The following is a 15,919-nucleotide window of genomic DNA, read 5'->3' as shown; positions in this document are numbered from 1 at the left end:
TCTACGTCACGAGATAAAACGTGTTGTAGCTTCTACGTCACGAGATAAAACGTGTCGTAGCTTCTACGTCACGAGATAAAACGTGTCGTAGCTTCTACGTCACGAGATAAAACGTGTCGTAGCTTCTACGTCACGAGATAAAACGTGTTGTAGCTTCTACGTCACGAGATAAAACGTGTTGTAGCTTCTACGTCACGAGATAAAACGTGTTGTAGCTTCTACGTCACGAGATAAAACGTGTTGTAGCTTCTACGTCACGAGATAAAACGTGTTGTAGCTTCTACGTCACGAGATAAAACGTGTTGTAGCTTCTACGTCACGAGATAAAACGTGTCGTAGCTTCTACGTCACGAGATAAAACGTGTCGTAGCTTCTACGTCACGAGATAAAACGTGTCGTAGCTTCTACGTCACGAGATAAAACGTGTTGTAGCTTCTACGTCACGAGATAAAACGTGTTGTAGCTTCTACGTCACGAGATAAAACGTGTTGTAGCTTCTACGTCAGAAGATAAAACGTGTTGTAGCTTCTACGTCACGAGATAAAACGTGTCGTAGCTTCTACGTCACGAGATAAAACGTGTCGTAGCTTCTACGTCACGAGATAAAACGTGTCGTAGCTTCTACGTCACGAGATAAAACGTGTCGTAGCTTCTACGTCACGAGATAAAACGTGTCGTAGCTTCTACGTCACCAGATAAAACGTGTCGTAGCTTCTACGTCACCAGATAAAACGTGTCGTAGCTTCTACGTCACCAGATAAAACGTGTCGTAGCTTCTACGTCACGAGATAAAACGTGTCGTAGCTTCTACGTCACGAGATAAAACGTGTCGTAGCTTCTACGTCACGAGATAAAACGTGTCGTAGCTTCTACGTCACGAGATAAAACGTGTCGTAGCTTCTACGTCACGAGATAAAACGTGTCGTAGCTTCTACGTCACGAGATAAAACGTGTCGTAGCTTCTACGTCACGAGATAAAACGTGTCGTAGCTTCTACGTCACAAGATAAAACGTGTCGTAGCTTCTACGTCACGAGATAAAACGTGTCGTAGCTTCTACGTCACAAGATAAAACGTGTCGTAGCTTCTACGTCACAAGATAAAACGTGTTGTAGCTTCTACGTCACCAGATAAAACGTGTCGTAGCTTCTACGTCACCAGATAAAACGTGTCGTAGCTTCTACGTCACAAGATAAAACGTGTCGTAGCTTCTACGTCACAAGATAAAACGTGTTGTAGCTTCTACGTCACCAGATAAAACGTGTCGTAGCTTCTACGTCACAAGATAAAACGTGTCGTAGCTTCTACGTCACAAGATAAAACGTGTTGTAGCTTCTACGTCACCAGATAAAACGTGTCGTAGCTTCTACGTCACGAGATTCTACGTCACTAGATAAAACGTGTCGTAGCTTCTACGTCACGAGATGGAAACGTTGACTCATAAAAATCAATCAACAGCATTCTTCTCTTACTTATTAATGTGAGGCTTGCATGAGGTGCCTGTGAAACAATGAACTCTATATTTCTAATGAGCAAAAGTCTTTTCTGACCATAGCTGCTGTGGAAGTCTGTGTAGGGGCTGGAGGTGCAGTCCTGGGGCCGGAGGTGGAGGTGGGGGTAGAAGTTATCAGGCATGGTGGCATAGCCCTCCTCACACGAGGCCTCCTTGGGGTCGAGGGACACTTTGGCACATTCGATGACGATATCGTGGATTTCAAACTTTTTCCACCTGTATCAAAAGGAGAGGGCCCTCCATCAAAGCGATATGGCGTACTTGGAAAGAAGAGCTGAACACCTCCACTGTTATTTTGTAAGGCAGATTAGTGCGATGCTTGCCTGGTGGGGTCGAGCTCGTGGTCCTTGGTTCCTGTCACCAATTCCGGGTGTATCCGAACGTGTTCGAGCATCGGCTGGACACAAAATGAACATCATTAATAATCATCGTTCAACTCTTCATCTAGTGGAGAGCAACAGGACTAAGCAGCAATGACAATATATCCTCACCTTCACTACCTCCTCAAAAGTCTCCATGTTTTCCTTCATGCTGTAATGCGAGCGCAGGTAGGACACAAAGTTGCACGGGTACATGCCGTAGAGGCGGTGGAAGAGTGAGTAGACACTGGCGTGCAAGTGGATCAAGTAAACCTCGGAAACATGCCCTGAAGGTGGCAGAAACACATCACACAACACATGATGACCTCAGGGCCAACAAATTCTACTTCAACAGCAACATATTCTAAACCCAGTGCTGTGCTGCACCCCAGTTGATTGTCAAGGGATTTATTTTTTCCAGCTGAGCTCTTTCACTATCGGCTGACTGTATGTGTTACAATAAATATGGCGGTAAATGTGCTAAGTGATTATATTTCCCAGTTAGTGTGAGAGGAAAACACAAGTCACAGCAGTGCACTCGCTCCCAGTCCTGTCACTACATTTCACTACAGGTCTCCCAGTCCTGTCACTACATTTCACTACAGGTCTCCCAGTCCTGTCACTACATTTCACTACGGGTCTCCCAGTCCTGTCACTACATTTCACTATGGGTCTCCCAGTCCTGTCACTACATTTCACTACGGGTCTCCCAGTCCTGTCACTACATTTCACTACAGGTCTCCCAGTCCTGTCACTACATTTCACTACAGGTCTCCCAGTCCTGTCACTACATTTCACTACAGGTCTCCCAGTCCTGTCACTACATTTCACTACGGGTCTCCCAGTCCTGTCACTACATTTCACTACGGGTCTCCCAGTCCTGTCACTACATTTCACTACAGGTCTTTGGATTCACCTCTGTAACTAGAAGGGCACTCTAAGAGCCAGGCCAGTCCAGTCTGCCATGATATGCAAATTCCGTGAGTCGGATCGGATCTGCTCTAGAATTTAATGGGTTCTTCCTTGACCCATGCTTCACCCTTCCACCAAGTTTCATGAAAATGGGCCCAGTAGTTTTTCCGTAATCCTGCTGCTAACTGACCAACTGAAACAGTAATCCTGCTGCTAACTGACAAACTGAAATGGAGAAATAGCACCAAAAACATAACCTCCTTGGTGGAGGTGATAACACACTCAATCTCTCTCTATCAGTCCCCCCAATTTCACTCCAATAGTGGATGATGCACTAACCTACACAACTCATTTCCACTAACCTACACAACTCATTTCCACTAACCTACACAACTCATTTCCACTAACCTACACAACTCATTTCCACTAACCTACACAACTCATTTCCACTAACCTACACAACTCATTTCCACTAACCTACACAACTCATTTCCACTAACCTACACAACTCATTTCCAACCGTGAAAATGTGCCAGCTTCTCGCCTGATATCCTGATCTGAATGAATTGAACAGCAGGCCTTCAGATGCTACTGTGACTAGACTTTTCCATGCATATTAATATTAGTATTAATATTGGTATTATTAACCCCTTTACCAGACTGACCTTGGGAAATATGTACATGTACAAACTCTATTGTAAATGTGCACATTTATCACAATAAATTATATACACAGTACACAGACAAGCATTACTTTCTCAATAAGTTACCCAACCGACATTACTATGTTCGCAGTACTAGAAAGAGTTGTGAGTCATGTGTGTATCAATAGCCCACGCAGAACACAAATACTATTTGTAAAAATGTTGATGCAAATACATTCAGTGGCATACTGTGTGTATCTTTTGTTCATTCAATGCATTCATTAGTTTGATTAAATTCCTTTGTCCCTCTTCAGACATGATGGCACTCACTGTCACATTGTTATTGACGTAGGCAGTCATTGAGAGATATTCACACTTTCAGACATCAATGTCTGACATTAATAATCTGAAATAAAATACATTGAGGCCAAAGCTGTCTCAAAGTTGCCTTTTAATGATGCTTGCAGTAATTGTTTAACACCTACATCCCCTAGAGAAATACATGGGTATTTCTTCAATAGCCCTGTATTTGCACTTTGTATTTGTACAAATAAAAGCCTAAATTGTATGGAGAATTAAAGAATCCGTTTTCCTTTGCATTACTACAGGTGTGCCACAAGGCCCTGCACTCAGAGCGCTCAAAATCTTCCTGAGCATTTTGTGGACGAGCGGCTGGGAGTGACGACCCGTGCAAAACAAACTCAAAAAGTCTTCCAATTATGACATGACAACATGCTGCAATGCCATGTTTGGGACACGACAGGAAGTTCCTACCGGGGTTCTTCAGGTTCCAGGATGCCAGGCGGCCGAAGATGTCAAAGAACTCCCACAGGTGTTGTTTCCCAGTCTGGGGGATCATCGGCAGCAGAGTGATCAGCACCAGCACTCCAGTAATCAGGACCACTACGTCCGTATCCGTCTGCCGGGAGACAGAAAACACAGCAAGGTAGGATAAAGATATGAAGCTATGTTCCAAACATCACCCCTCTACTCAGTTTGTGCCAGGAAAGACAAGTGTGCCTCAAAGGAGCACCCACTGACCGAAGGTGACAATACCATAGTGTGTTTTAGGTGCAAAGAATGAGCGAATTAATTGGTTGTTACAGTTCACCGACACACTTTGAGTGCTTTGACAGTATTAAATATTTGGTTTTTAAAAACTGCACTGGTTTGAATGGCAGCTTCATGCATCAAAGCACATTAAATAAAACTAAAACTGAAATGTACTGTAATGTAAATGCCAGCTGTTAATTTAACTGGACAGACCTGGACTTCCAATAAGAAATTAATCTGATGATTTTATGTCACCAAATTATAAACCAGCGGTTAATCAAATTCTTCCAAATCATTCAATATCAAATAAAGTACAGAAGTAGCTTCCTCCATCTATCCAGCCCGCTCTCAACTCCTTGCAAAGGAGACGTCTTCATTCACTGACTCCGAATCGGGTCCATCCTACCTTGAGGCATTTGAGCAGCGAGAGCAGTAGAGGGTATCTACCTTGAGGCATTTGAGCAGCGAGAGCAGTAGAGGGTATCTACCTTGAGGCATTTGAGCAGCGAGAGCAGTAGAGGGTATCGAGCTATTTTGTGGATCCAGGACGGCTGCTTGCGGACCACATGGCCCAGCAGGGTGAGGGTGGGCAGCCGGCAGGCCGCTTTGGTCATACACTCGTTCATCTTGTCCAGAAGGTGCTGCGAGGAAGGAGAGAGGACGGGGTTTAGGCTCATCGTCTACACACCATCAATGCAGGTGAACGTTGGCTGAAGATCGAAGATAGATTGCGTTTGGAGCAAATCCATGAAGGATAATGCAGTAACGGGGAGGAGGTGCAAAAGAATAGGAATCAAAATCCCTTTACTTGTCAACTACAACACAAGAACAGGCGTTTTCATGTCTTTATTGAAGCAGAAACACTCTTTGTATAAGGATGGCAGGAGGAAATTGTAAACTGTAAATGTGTGCGTTTCAGCAGTGTGGCATACAGCATGGTGTCAGCGCTGAAGACAAGCACAGTGACTGGTTAAACACCAGGATACCTTGAAGAGGTTCTGCTAATGTATTAATTCCATCAATAGAATGAGATGCGTGCAATAAATGAGTGTTACCGGCTCTACATTTGTCTGATTGGAAAGTGTCATGTGCCAAGTCTGAGTGTACAGAGGGTTATACGTAAGGGATAATGTATATTGAGGCGGTGATTACGGGGGAAATAATGACCGACAGGTGATGATTGAGCCCGACGCGCAACGGAGGGCTTAATGATTCACCTGAAGGTCATCATTTCCCAGTAATCACCGCCTCAATATACATTATCCCGCTTAGAACACGGCCTACAACTAAATCATTCAATAATCTGACAAAAATAATTATTCAAATAGATTTTTTAATAGCGTTTTCAACGGCAAAGCGGTTTCATTCGTAATTGGCACAGAAGACACCACAGCTGCAACTGGTTGGCCTAATTAGTAGTGTTTGCTGACAAAAAGCTCTTATCAACTGATTAATCCAGGTGTGGCAGAGCAGCGGTCGGTTGTCGAGAAATAATGACCGGTGAATATTGTTGATTGACCAATCAGAATCGAGTATTCGAGAGAGCCGTGTTCTAAAGAGGGTTATACAGAGGGTTATACTGACATCGTACAGGTGGGTAATAATAAAATGCTGTGTGGCTATAAATAAACAGGGCCCAGCACATTACTCACCTTATCATGTGACTCCAGAGTTTGTTTCTCAGCTTATCATGTGGCTCTCTGACTGAGGAGAGGATATGCATGGTAGGGATGGGCATCGAATTTCGAATTTTCGAATAATCGTTGTTATTATCAAGGTCGACTTTTATTATTGAAAGTCGAAATTCGATTTTTTTTTTTTTCTTTTTTGAGTGAAATGTTGCATTGTCTCCCCTGATTCTAAGTACCGTATAGTCAAATCGCTTGGTTTGAGCAAGTAAAACAATTTTTATAAGCATTTTAAGCAAGGTTTATGGAAAAATGAATGGCGGATGAAATCCCATGAAGAGGGAGAGGGGGTGACTTTGGCACCCCTTTGGCACTCAGACCTGAGCCTACTAAATATTTAATGAACCACTCATGATTGTCAAAACTTGTTTTTTATTTTCGAAAATGTCAATGTCATGTAACATGTTCTTTACTTCAGTGGTGCAATGCTTGTTTGAGCTAAAAATCCACAGCAGAAGCTTTTTCTATTAATTAATAAAGCCTTAGACTTAGAATCAGGGGAGACAATGCAACATTTCACTCACAAAAAGAAAGAAAAAAAAAAAAAAAAAATTTAATTGTTTTTACATTTTTATTTTTATTTTCGAATTTCGATTAAAAGTCGACTTTGGCCAGCGAATTTCGAATAGTGTTTTTGCTAGAAATGCCCATCCCTAATGCATGGCCTGAGCAGTTTGTTTCTCACCTTATCATGTGGCTCTCTGACTGAGGAGAGGATATGCATGGCCTGGGCAGAGTTTGTTTCTAAAAAATAGTCCACCAGTCCATTCAGCAGCATGGACCCTCGCTCTTAAAGAAAGACAGAAAAGATATTGACGGTAACTTTTAACTTGACAACAAAACATTCTAACCCCCCCCCCCCCCCCCCCCTCCTGCTTACTTCCTGTTGCAGTGTAATACAATAGCTGACAGGAAATAAGCTAGGTTTCAAACCGTTCCCTAAAACCAGTCTACTCAGAGGAGCTCTTGAATGAAAGGGGAGTAGAGCTATTATTTCAGCAAATTGCTCCATCAGGGAAGCTAGGCTAGGTGAAGCTAAGCTAGGCTAGGTGAAGCTAGGCTAGGTGAAGCTAGGCTAGGCGAAAGCTAGGCTAGGTTAAAGCTAGGCTAGGTGAAGCTAGGCTAGGTGAAGCTAGGCTAGGTTAAAGCTAGGCTAGGTGAAGCTATGCTAGGTGAAGCTAGGCTAGGCTAGGTGAAGCTAGGCTAGGTGATAAGAAGACTTTCACAAGACCTCGGGAGGCACGATGATATCGGCACATCATCGGTATCCGCCCGAAAAGGCTTTAAAATGAAATATCGGCATCGGCCCAAAACAAACATTTCTGCCGATATGACAGAGCGATAAAATGATGCTTTAATTATGACAAATGTTACGATTTAAGTAGGATGAATCTTATAGTTTTGTTTGGAAAAAAATGTTAGATAAATAAATAAAAAAGTGGCATGTTAAGCTAAGTTGAATGAGTTTTCTTATTTTACCCAGTGAATGTGTACATTTTGAAACGCATTGTATTTATGTCTACATCTGCCAGTGGGCCATCATGATGATAATAATAATAATAATAAAAATAAAAATAAAAATAAAAATAATAATAAAAATAATAATAATAATGTGTGTTACTCTCACTACAGGAGAGACTTGATGTAAGACTTGGTGTAAGACTGCACTAACAGTATTTCTGAGATGAATGGCTCTCAAAAGTTCTTGACACAAGACAGAAAAAGGAGAAGCTATGTGGTGTGTGTGTGTGTGTGTGTGTGTGTGTGTGTGTGTGTGTGTGTGTGTGTGTGTGTGTGTGTGTGTGTGTGTGTGGTGTCTTACCAGTGCTGAGGTGCTCGTTGATGAGGCCTCTGATCTCTTCTAGTTGGTGGAGGTCAGAGGTTTCCAGGAGAGGGAGGAGGTCCCCTACGTTGGGCTGCTCTCTGCTGGCCATGGTGGCAGTGCTGCTGGAGGTGGAGGCAGCAGTGCTGCTGGAGGTGGAGGCAGCAGTGCTGCTGGAGGTGGAGGCAGCAGCAGCGTCTCTCTCAGCGCGTCCTTCCCCGCCTGCCTGGAGGGCTCCTGGGGCCACCCGCCAATACAGTCTCCAGGCACCGCTAGAGCAAACCAAGGCCAATTCAAAACATTTCCCAGAAGAAGAGTTCTGATCTAGGATTAGCGCTCATGTGACAATACCAAACATACTATCTTGCACAGCAGTGTTGTGCCTCAATGTTTTTCCGGTTCAATCGATTAAAGCAGATTTTATAAAAAAAAAAAAAATGAAACACTTGAATGTACCGAAAGAATGAAGAATGTTTTATTAATAAATAAGTGAAAAGGCTCTAACAGTTATATGAATTGCATTGGGTGGCATGATGGCCTAGTGGGTTAGAGATGTTAAATACGCAGAGACCCGGGTTCAATTCCCGGCAGCGGTACTTCCGGCTTGGTCAGACGTTCGTACAGACACAATTGGCCGTGTCTGCGGGTGGGACGCCGCTGGATATGTGTCCTGGTCGCTGCACTAGCGCCTCCTCTGCTCGGTCGCGGTGCGTGTTGGGGGCGGTTGGGGGCGGTGGGGGGGGGGGGGGGGTGGAGGAGAACTGGGGTGAAGTGTGAGCCTCCCGTGCGCTACGTCCTGCTGGTGAAACACCTCGCTGTCAGGTGAAAAGAAGCAGCTGGCAACTGCACATGTATCAGAGGAAGCATGTGCTGGTCTACTGCTCTCCCTAGATCGGCAGAGGGGGTGGGGCAAGGACTGGGACAGCAGGGGCAATTGTCACACGCAATGTGCAATTTTATTTAATTTAATTCCAGTAAGCACCTATTTTATTTTACTCTATTTTTATTTTATTTTATTTTATTTTATTGACTGTTTTTTACGTTTAGGGAGATACTGTGTGATACTGTGTTATGCTATGTTGTGTTATGTGGATATTTCATGCCTGAGTGCGAGCAACTGCAACTTGTCCCAATTTCCCCCCGGGGATCATTAAAGTCTTTCTGATTCTGATTCTGATTCTGATTCTGATTGGCCATGTGCAAATGGTGTGAAAATGGGGGGGAAATCCGGAGGGGGGGGGGGGGGGGGATTGAAGGGGGGGATAGATGTTAAATAGAGGGGCCTGCCTGGGTTCGATTCCCTGTTGATGTTATTCCTGAGCAACATACTTAAGCTCTATCTGCCTCAGGATTGAATGCCACACTGGCTGGCTGACCCTGCACCCAGCGAGAGGGCAAAACACAATTTCCCCCTTTGGGAGAATAAATCAGATCAAAATATTTTCTATTGAATTCCACTCAGTTGAAAAAGTTAATGCACACCACGACCACGTGTCGTTGCCATAAAGATACACATCTGAATTTTGTACAATGCTCTGCTTGTAGTCTTAATGTCGTCTTTTTTTTTTAATCAAGTTTTCATTTTTTTCTGCCGAATTGCACTAGGGAATTAGACCTATGTCAAACAATATGTCAGCGATTCATGTCAATTAAATAAATTAAATATTTAACATATCTATTTAGCCTAAATTAATCTTATTGATTACCCATTTCAATTGCTACTAAAACTGAAATTCTGTGTTTTAAGACAATGTGTGTTCTTTATTTTAGGTCATGGTTTACAACAATCTATTAAAAATATAATATATATATATTATTCAAAAATAAATGATTGTGATGGATGGATAAGGTCATGTTCACAGCCTCTGCGCTCTTCCTGTCATTTAGGACAATAACATTAACAAAGATAAGCCCCAACATGCAAAGTTATACCTACAGCTCAAAACATCTGACCACACTGATTAGTGATGATTACACTTTCACAGACAAGTTCAGACAACCGTTTAAAACCAGATTAGGAAAACAAACAGCGGAATACATTCCAAGAAGTGTTAGAGTGATGAATCCAAATATATGAGGTGAACCTCCTCCCTGGTTACAATTCCATCTTCACAACCGAAGCCTGGTATGAATAATGTATCAACAACAAAACACGACATAGTTTAATATATTTGTCCTTTCATGTTTGTCATCTATTAATGCTTTCTATGATGCCACTTAAGCTGAGATGCTGAGTCAGTGGAAGAGCCCACAGGAGCCTTCTAAATCTCCATGTGAAAAACAGGCATCAATAATCCTGATAGGCAGGTCATTATCATCAGGTATCTTCTGCACCCAGCAGCTTCTTCCCTAAGTGGAATAATGAATCAGCTGCAGATATCGCATCAACACCCAGACCCAGGCAGCACTGCTTTCAACATCTACACTGCACCAGCACCAGCACCCAGACCCAGGCACTGCTTTCAACATATACACTGCTGCACCAGCACCAGCACCAGCACCCAGACCCAGGCACTGCTTTCAACATCTACACTGCTGCACCAGCACCAGCACCAGCACCCAGACCCAGGCACTGCTTTCAACATCTACACTGCTGCACCAGCACCCAGACCCAGGCACTGCTTTCAACATCTACACTGCTGCACCAGCACCCAGACCCAGGCACTGCTTTCAACATCTACACTGCTGCACCAGCACCCAGACCCAGGCACTGCTTTCAACAGCTACACTGCTGCACCAGCACCAACACCAACACCCAGACCCAGGCACTGCTTTCAACATCTACACTGCTGCACCAACACCAGCACCAACACCCAGACCCAGGCACTGCTTTCAACAGCTACACTGCTGCACCAGCACCAGCACCAGCACCAACACCCAGACCCAGGCACTGCTTTCAACAGCTACACTGCTGCACCAGCACCAGCACCAACACCCAGACCCAGGCACTGCTTTCAACAGCTACACTGCTGCACCAGCACCAACACCAACACCCAGACCCAGGCACTGCTTTCAACAGCTACACTGCTGCACCAGCACCAACACCAACACCCAGACCCAGGCACTGCTTTCAACAGCTACACTGCTGCACCAGCACCAGCACCAACACCCAGACCCAGGCACTGCTTTCAACAGCTACACTGCTGCACCAGCACCAACACCAACACCCAGACCCAGGCACTGCTTTCAACAGCTACACTGCTGCACCAGCACCAGCACCAACACCCAGACCCAGGCACTGCTTTCAACAGCTACACTGCTGCACCAGCACCAGCACCAACACCCAGACACTGCTTTCAACATATACACTGCTGCACCAGCACCAGCACCAACACCCAGACCCAGGCACTGCTTTCAACATATACACTGCTGCACCAGCACCAACACCCAGACCCAGACCCAGGCACTGCTTTCAACAGCTACACTGCTGCACCAGCACCAACACCCAGACCCAGGCACTGCTTTCAACAGCTACACTGCTGCAACAGCACCAGCACCAACACCCAGACCCAGGCACTGCTTTCAACAGCTACACTGCTGCACCAGCACCAACACCCAGACCCAGGCACTGCTTTCAACAGCTACACTGCTGCACCAGCATCAACACCCAGACCCAGGCACTGCTTTCAACAGCTACACTGCTGCACCAGGCAGCAGCTCCACCAAGTTCAAATAAGAACCAGAATGTGACCAAGACGTTTTCGTGTACAGGCTATAAAGCGCTCCGTTAGAATACAAGGCCAATGCAGAATAGGTGTGGTTCATCTCTCACTAGAGTGTCACATGATCTCAGATCCAATGCTAAGTGGATCTGATTTGGAGAGCAGGACAGTGAGTAAGCCATGTTGACATGGACAGCATTAATCCCATATTAACCCCATTAAGACAATAGTGTCAATAACAAATTGCAATGTACTAGGGGTGCACCAATCACGTTTTTTGCCACCGATCACCGATTGCCTATGGGAAATATCTGCCCAACCGATCACCGATTACCGATCACCGATATATAAATTCCTCAAAGAAAGTTTGGAAACGTTATTTTAGGTTGATTATTTCTCCCCTTTAATAATACCAATTGGCATTGTATTTTATATCGTTGGAAAGCCTGATTAGTGATAGGGCTTTTTTTTTTTTTTTTTTAATATAAAAAAATATCGGCAATCAGCCGAAATATCGGCAATCAGCCGATCGCATATTTGAGGTCAAAATCGGCCGATACAGATTGCTTGCCGATCGATCGGTGCACCCCTACAATGTACTGTAACTGAAGCCTAAACGGCATTTTCTGATGATATCAGAGGACTTGTGGCTTTTTGAGACACAAGCGGCGATCCAGACTTGTTTCCAGAGGGAAAAGATGAATGAGAAAAGGAGTAATGATCATGAGGCTGAAATCATCGCCATGCTCAGGATGTTGAGAGAAGTGGATATCATATCATGTAGTTTTCAATAAAGTCTTTAACTGTTTGCCCTGTTAATGGGACTTTTCTCTGCAGCATGTAAACAGGACTATAAATGATCGTTCCATAAGCAGCCCATGCAAACAGCTTAACTGAATACTATCTTTAATGTCTTACCGTCTTTAGAATAAGGTCAATAGTTGGATTATTGCTGTAGACGTAGGAGGAAATAAGAAACAAACATATTTCTTCTCCTAATTTCCACTAAACAAAATCATAAACTAGAAACATTTATCCTGAGCCTCCCTCACTCAGACCAAATCAAAACAAGCTCGAAGAAGACAGTGTTGCTCATTGATTCACAAAGCAAACCACGGAGCAATTGTCTCCGAAGCTATCAATTAACTGCTCTGTCATGGTGTTTGGTAGTTGGAGTGAGCAGAGTGGTCTAACTGCTCTGTCATGGTGTTTGTTTGGTAGTTGGAGTGAGCAGAGTGGTGTAACTGCTCTGTCATGGGGTTTGTTTGGTAGTTGGAGTGAGCAGAGTGGTGTAACTGCTCTGTCATGGTGTTTGTTTGGTAGTTGGAGTGAGCAGAGTGGTGTAACTGCTCTGTCATGGTGTTTGGTAGTTGGGGTGAGCAGAGTTGTCTAACTGCTCTGTCATGGGGTTTGGTAGTTGGAGCAGAGTGGTGTAACTGCTGTGTCATGGGGTTTGGTAGTTGGGGTGAGCAGAGTGATGTAACTGCTCTGTCATGGGGTTGGGTAGTTGGGGTGAGCAGAGTGGTCTAACTGCTCTGTCATGGGGTTTGGTAGTTGGGGTGAGCAGAGTGGTGTAACTGCTCTGTCATGAGGTTTGGTAGTTGGGGTGAACAGAGTGTCTGTTGTGTAACTGCTCTGTCATGAGGTTGGGTAGTTGGGGTAAGCAGAGTGATGTAACTGCTCTGCTCTTGTCATGGGGTTGGGTAGTTGGGGTAAGCAGAGTGGTGTAAATGCTCTGTCATGAGGTTGGGTAGTTGGGGTAAGCAGAGTGGTGTAACTGCTCTGTCATGAGGTTGGGTAGTTGGGGTAAGCAGAGTGGTGTAACTGCTCTGTCATGAGGTTGGGTAGTTGGGGTAAGCAGAGTGGTGTAACTGCTCTGTCATGGGGTTGGGTAGTTGGGGTAAGCAGAGTGGTGTAACTGCTCTGTCATGAGGTTGGGTAGTTGGGTTAAGCAGAGTGGTGTAACTGCTCTGTCATGGGGTTGGGTTAAGCAGAGTGGTGTAACTGCTCTGTCATGAGGTTGGGTAGTTGGGGTAAGCAGAGTGGTGTAACTGCTCTGTCATGAGGTTGGGTAGTTGGGTTAAGCAGAGTGGTGTAACTGCTCTGTCATGGGGTTGGGTTAAGCAGAGTGGTGTAACTGCTCTGTCATGAGGTTGGGTAGTTGGGTTAAGCAGAGTGGTGTAACTGCTCTGTCATGGGGTTGGGTTAAGCAGAGTGGTGTAACTGCTCTGTCATGGGGTTGGGTTAAGCAGAGTGGTGTAACTGCTCTGTCATGGGGTTGGGTTAAGCAGAGTGGTGTAACTGCTCTGTCATGAGGTTGGGTTAAGCAGAGTGGTGTAACTGCTCTGTCATGGGGTTGGGTAGTTGGGGTAAGCAGAGTGGTGTAACTGCTCTGTCATGGGGTTGGGTAGTTGGGGTAAGCAGAGTGGTGTAACTGCTCTGTCATGGGGTTGGGTAGTTGGGTTAAGCAGAGTGGTGTAACTGCTCTGTCATGGGGTTGGGTAGTTGGGGTAAACACCACTCTGGTGTTTAGATGTGGATGTTTTGATCTGGACAGGGTTAGGGTACAGGACAGGGATCCACGCTCGGGCCACTGAGGCCAGTGGCACAAACAGGAAGTAGCCTCAGCGTGACCTCAAGCAGCTCTGGAGCGCTCAGGAGGAGACAAAGAAGCTTTATGCCCGAGCGAGCACTTCCATGTAAACACTGAAAATGACATTTGGCTGTGTACAAGCTGTTTTGCACAGCCTCCTTTTCCCCTGCGCTTTATATTTAGGCAGTTTTATACAAGGCACAGCCTGGCTCAGTCCACTTACACCAGTGTTTTTGCTTCAATTTAAGATCAACCCAACTCCATGTGGCATAGTCACATTTTAGTGGCATTATTGAAGGGCATTATGGATGTAAACACCTTCAGGTATCAAAAATAGACGCTGTTTTGCAAGAGATGAAAATAAGAGGAAATGGGAAATAGTGAAAGGGTTAACTCTAATACAGTTATGAATACAGTTATGAAGCTATGCTTCAGCATAACTTGACACTGGACTTCTCACAATGAGACTCTCAAATCATTTAACTTAGAGATGCAGATGCCAAACCCTAAATCACTGAAGTGACCCAACATAATAAAAAATATATAATATGGGCAAAAGCTAGATTATACACCATTATACACAAACCAGTAGTAGGAACAAATATAGGCAAAAGCTAACTTACATTTATGGACTCGGGTATTTTATAACATTTATTATCTCACCACTGTAAGATGTCTCAGCCCAGGCATATTTTAAATCTTATTTCACATATTGTAAATGTTTTTTTAGATTAAGTAAGGTTTGTCATACATGCATTGCATGGCGAAAACTGAACAGCCCAAACACATGTTGACAGATGTAACAGGGGTGACATTGTGAAGCCACAGTGACCAGCATTACTGAGTGATCTTGCACAATTCCACGTCTGGAGAAACTGATGATGACAAAACTACTAATCACAATGATGATAGATGATAGATGGTGACGCTGTTAGTGCTGAAGTTGATTGCAAGTTTGATTGCAGTTGAAAGATAAATGCACGCCTACGCCTCCAACTTGCCTGAGCATGATGCAGAGAGATGCACGAACTGAGTTGAGATGCAATCAGGAGAGGAGAGGCGAGCAAAAATATCCGAACGGCTGCAATGATAATCGCTTATATACCGGTACATTTCCACGCGTGTCATCACGCCAGTGGTGCACATCTGGATGCACACTTTGCAGGTTGAAGCATAAGCTGTGTCTGAATAAACAGGCTGCTCGCTGCATGGACTGACCACTGCCTGCTGCCTGCCTGTCGTAAACAACTCGGGGAGAACAATGGGCAGGGTTGGGTTTACTTTATCCGATTATATTTCTAGGCATTTTTTCGTGGCAACGCGATCCTCCCCACCGCAACATCCACAGCGACACGGAAAGCGCATTCAAATGTCTAAAAGAGCAGCAGCGTCCACGGTCATAACGACATGAACTGAGTCTTTCCAACCCCAAAAACAAGTCAGTCAGATCGCGTATGGAGAGGCTAAACGCTAGCTGGGGACAGCGGGCAGACAGGGGCGCAGCGGCGGGCTGACAGGCGCGCTCGGTCGGCGGAGAGGGACGCCGAGCAGCCCCGTGTTGAACACACACAGTCGCAAATGTTGAATTTCGCTGCAGAGAAACATAACACGCAAATAAACGGAGCTGTTTACCTGTTAGAGTCGCTGCACTCCACAGGGCGCCGCCATCTTGAA

The 15,919-nt window shown here is 44.8% G+C and overlaps 1 protein-coding gene across 1 annotated transcript in view; it reads right to left on the bottom strand.

Annotated features, from left to right (window-relative positions):
• tsc1b (TSC complex subunit 1b) overlaps positions 1-15,919 on the bottom strand; it is a 57,925-nt gene extending 42,006 nt beyond the window's left edge. The window contains 8 exon segments of the mRNA XM_083638352.1: positions 1,550-1,728; positions 1,836-1,909; positions 2,004-2,158; positions 4,202-4,346; positions 4,969-5,121; positions 6,854-6,957; positions 7,991-8,262; positions 15,878-15,919. Coding sequence (XP_083494478.1) covers positions 1,550-1,728; positions 1,836-1,909; positions 2,004-2,158; positions 4,202-4,346; positions 4,969-5,121; positions 6,854-6,957; positions 7,991-8,102 — 922 coding nt within the window. The 5' untranslated portion in view covers positions 8,103-8,262; positions 15,878-15,919.

Source organism: Poromitra crassiceps (assembly GCF_964638095.1).
Source record: "Poromitra crassiceps genome assembly, chromosome: 6".
NCBI lineage: Eukaryota > Metazoa > Chordata > Actinopteri > Beryciformes > Melamphaidae > Poromitra > Poromitra crassiceps.
Note: the sequence above shows the minus strand (reverse complement) of the source record. Positions and strands in the feature narration are given on the sequence as shown.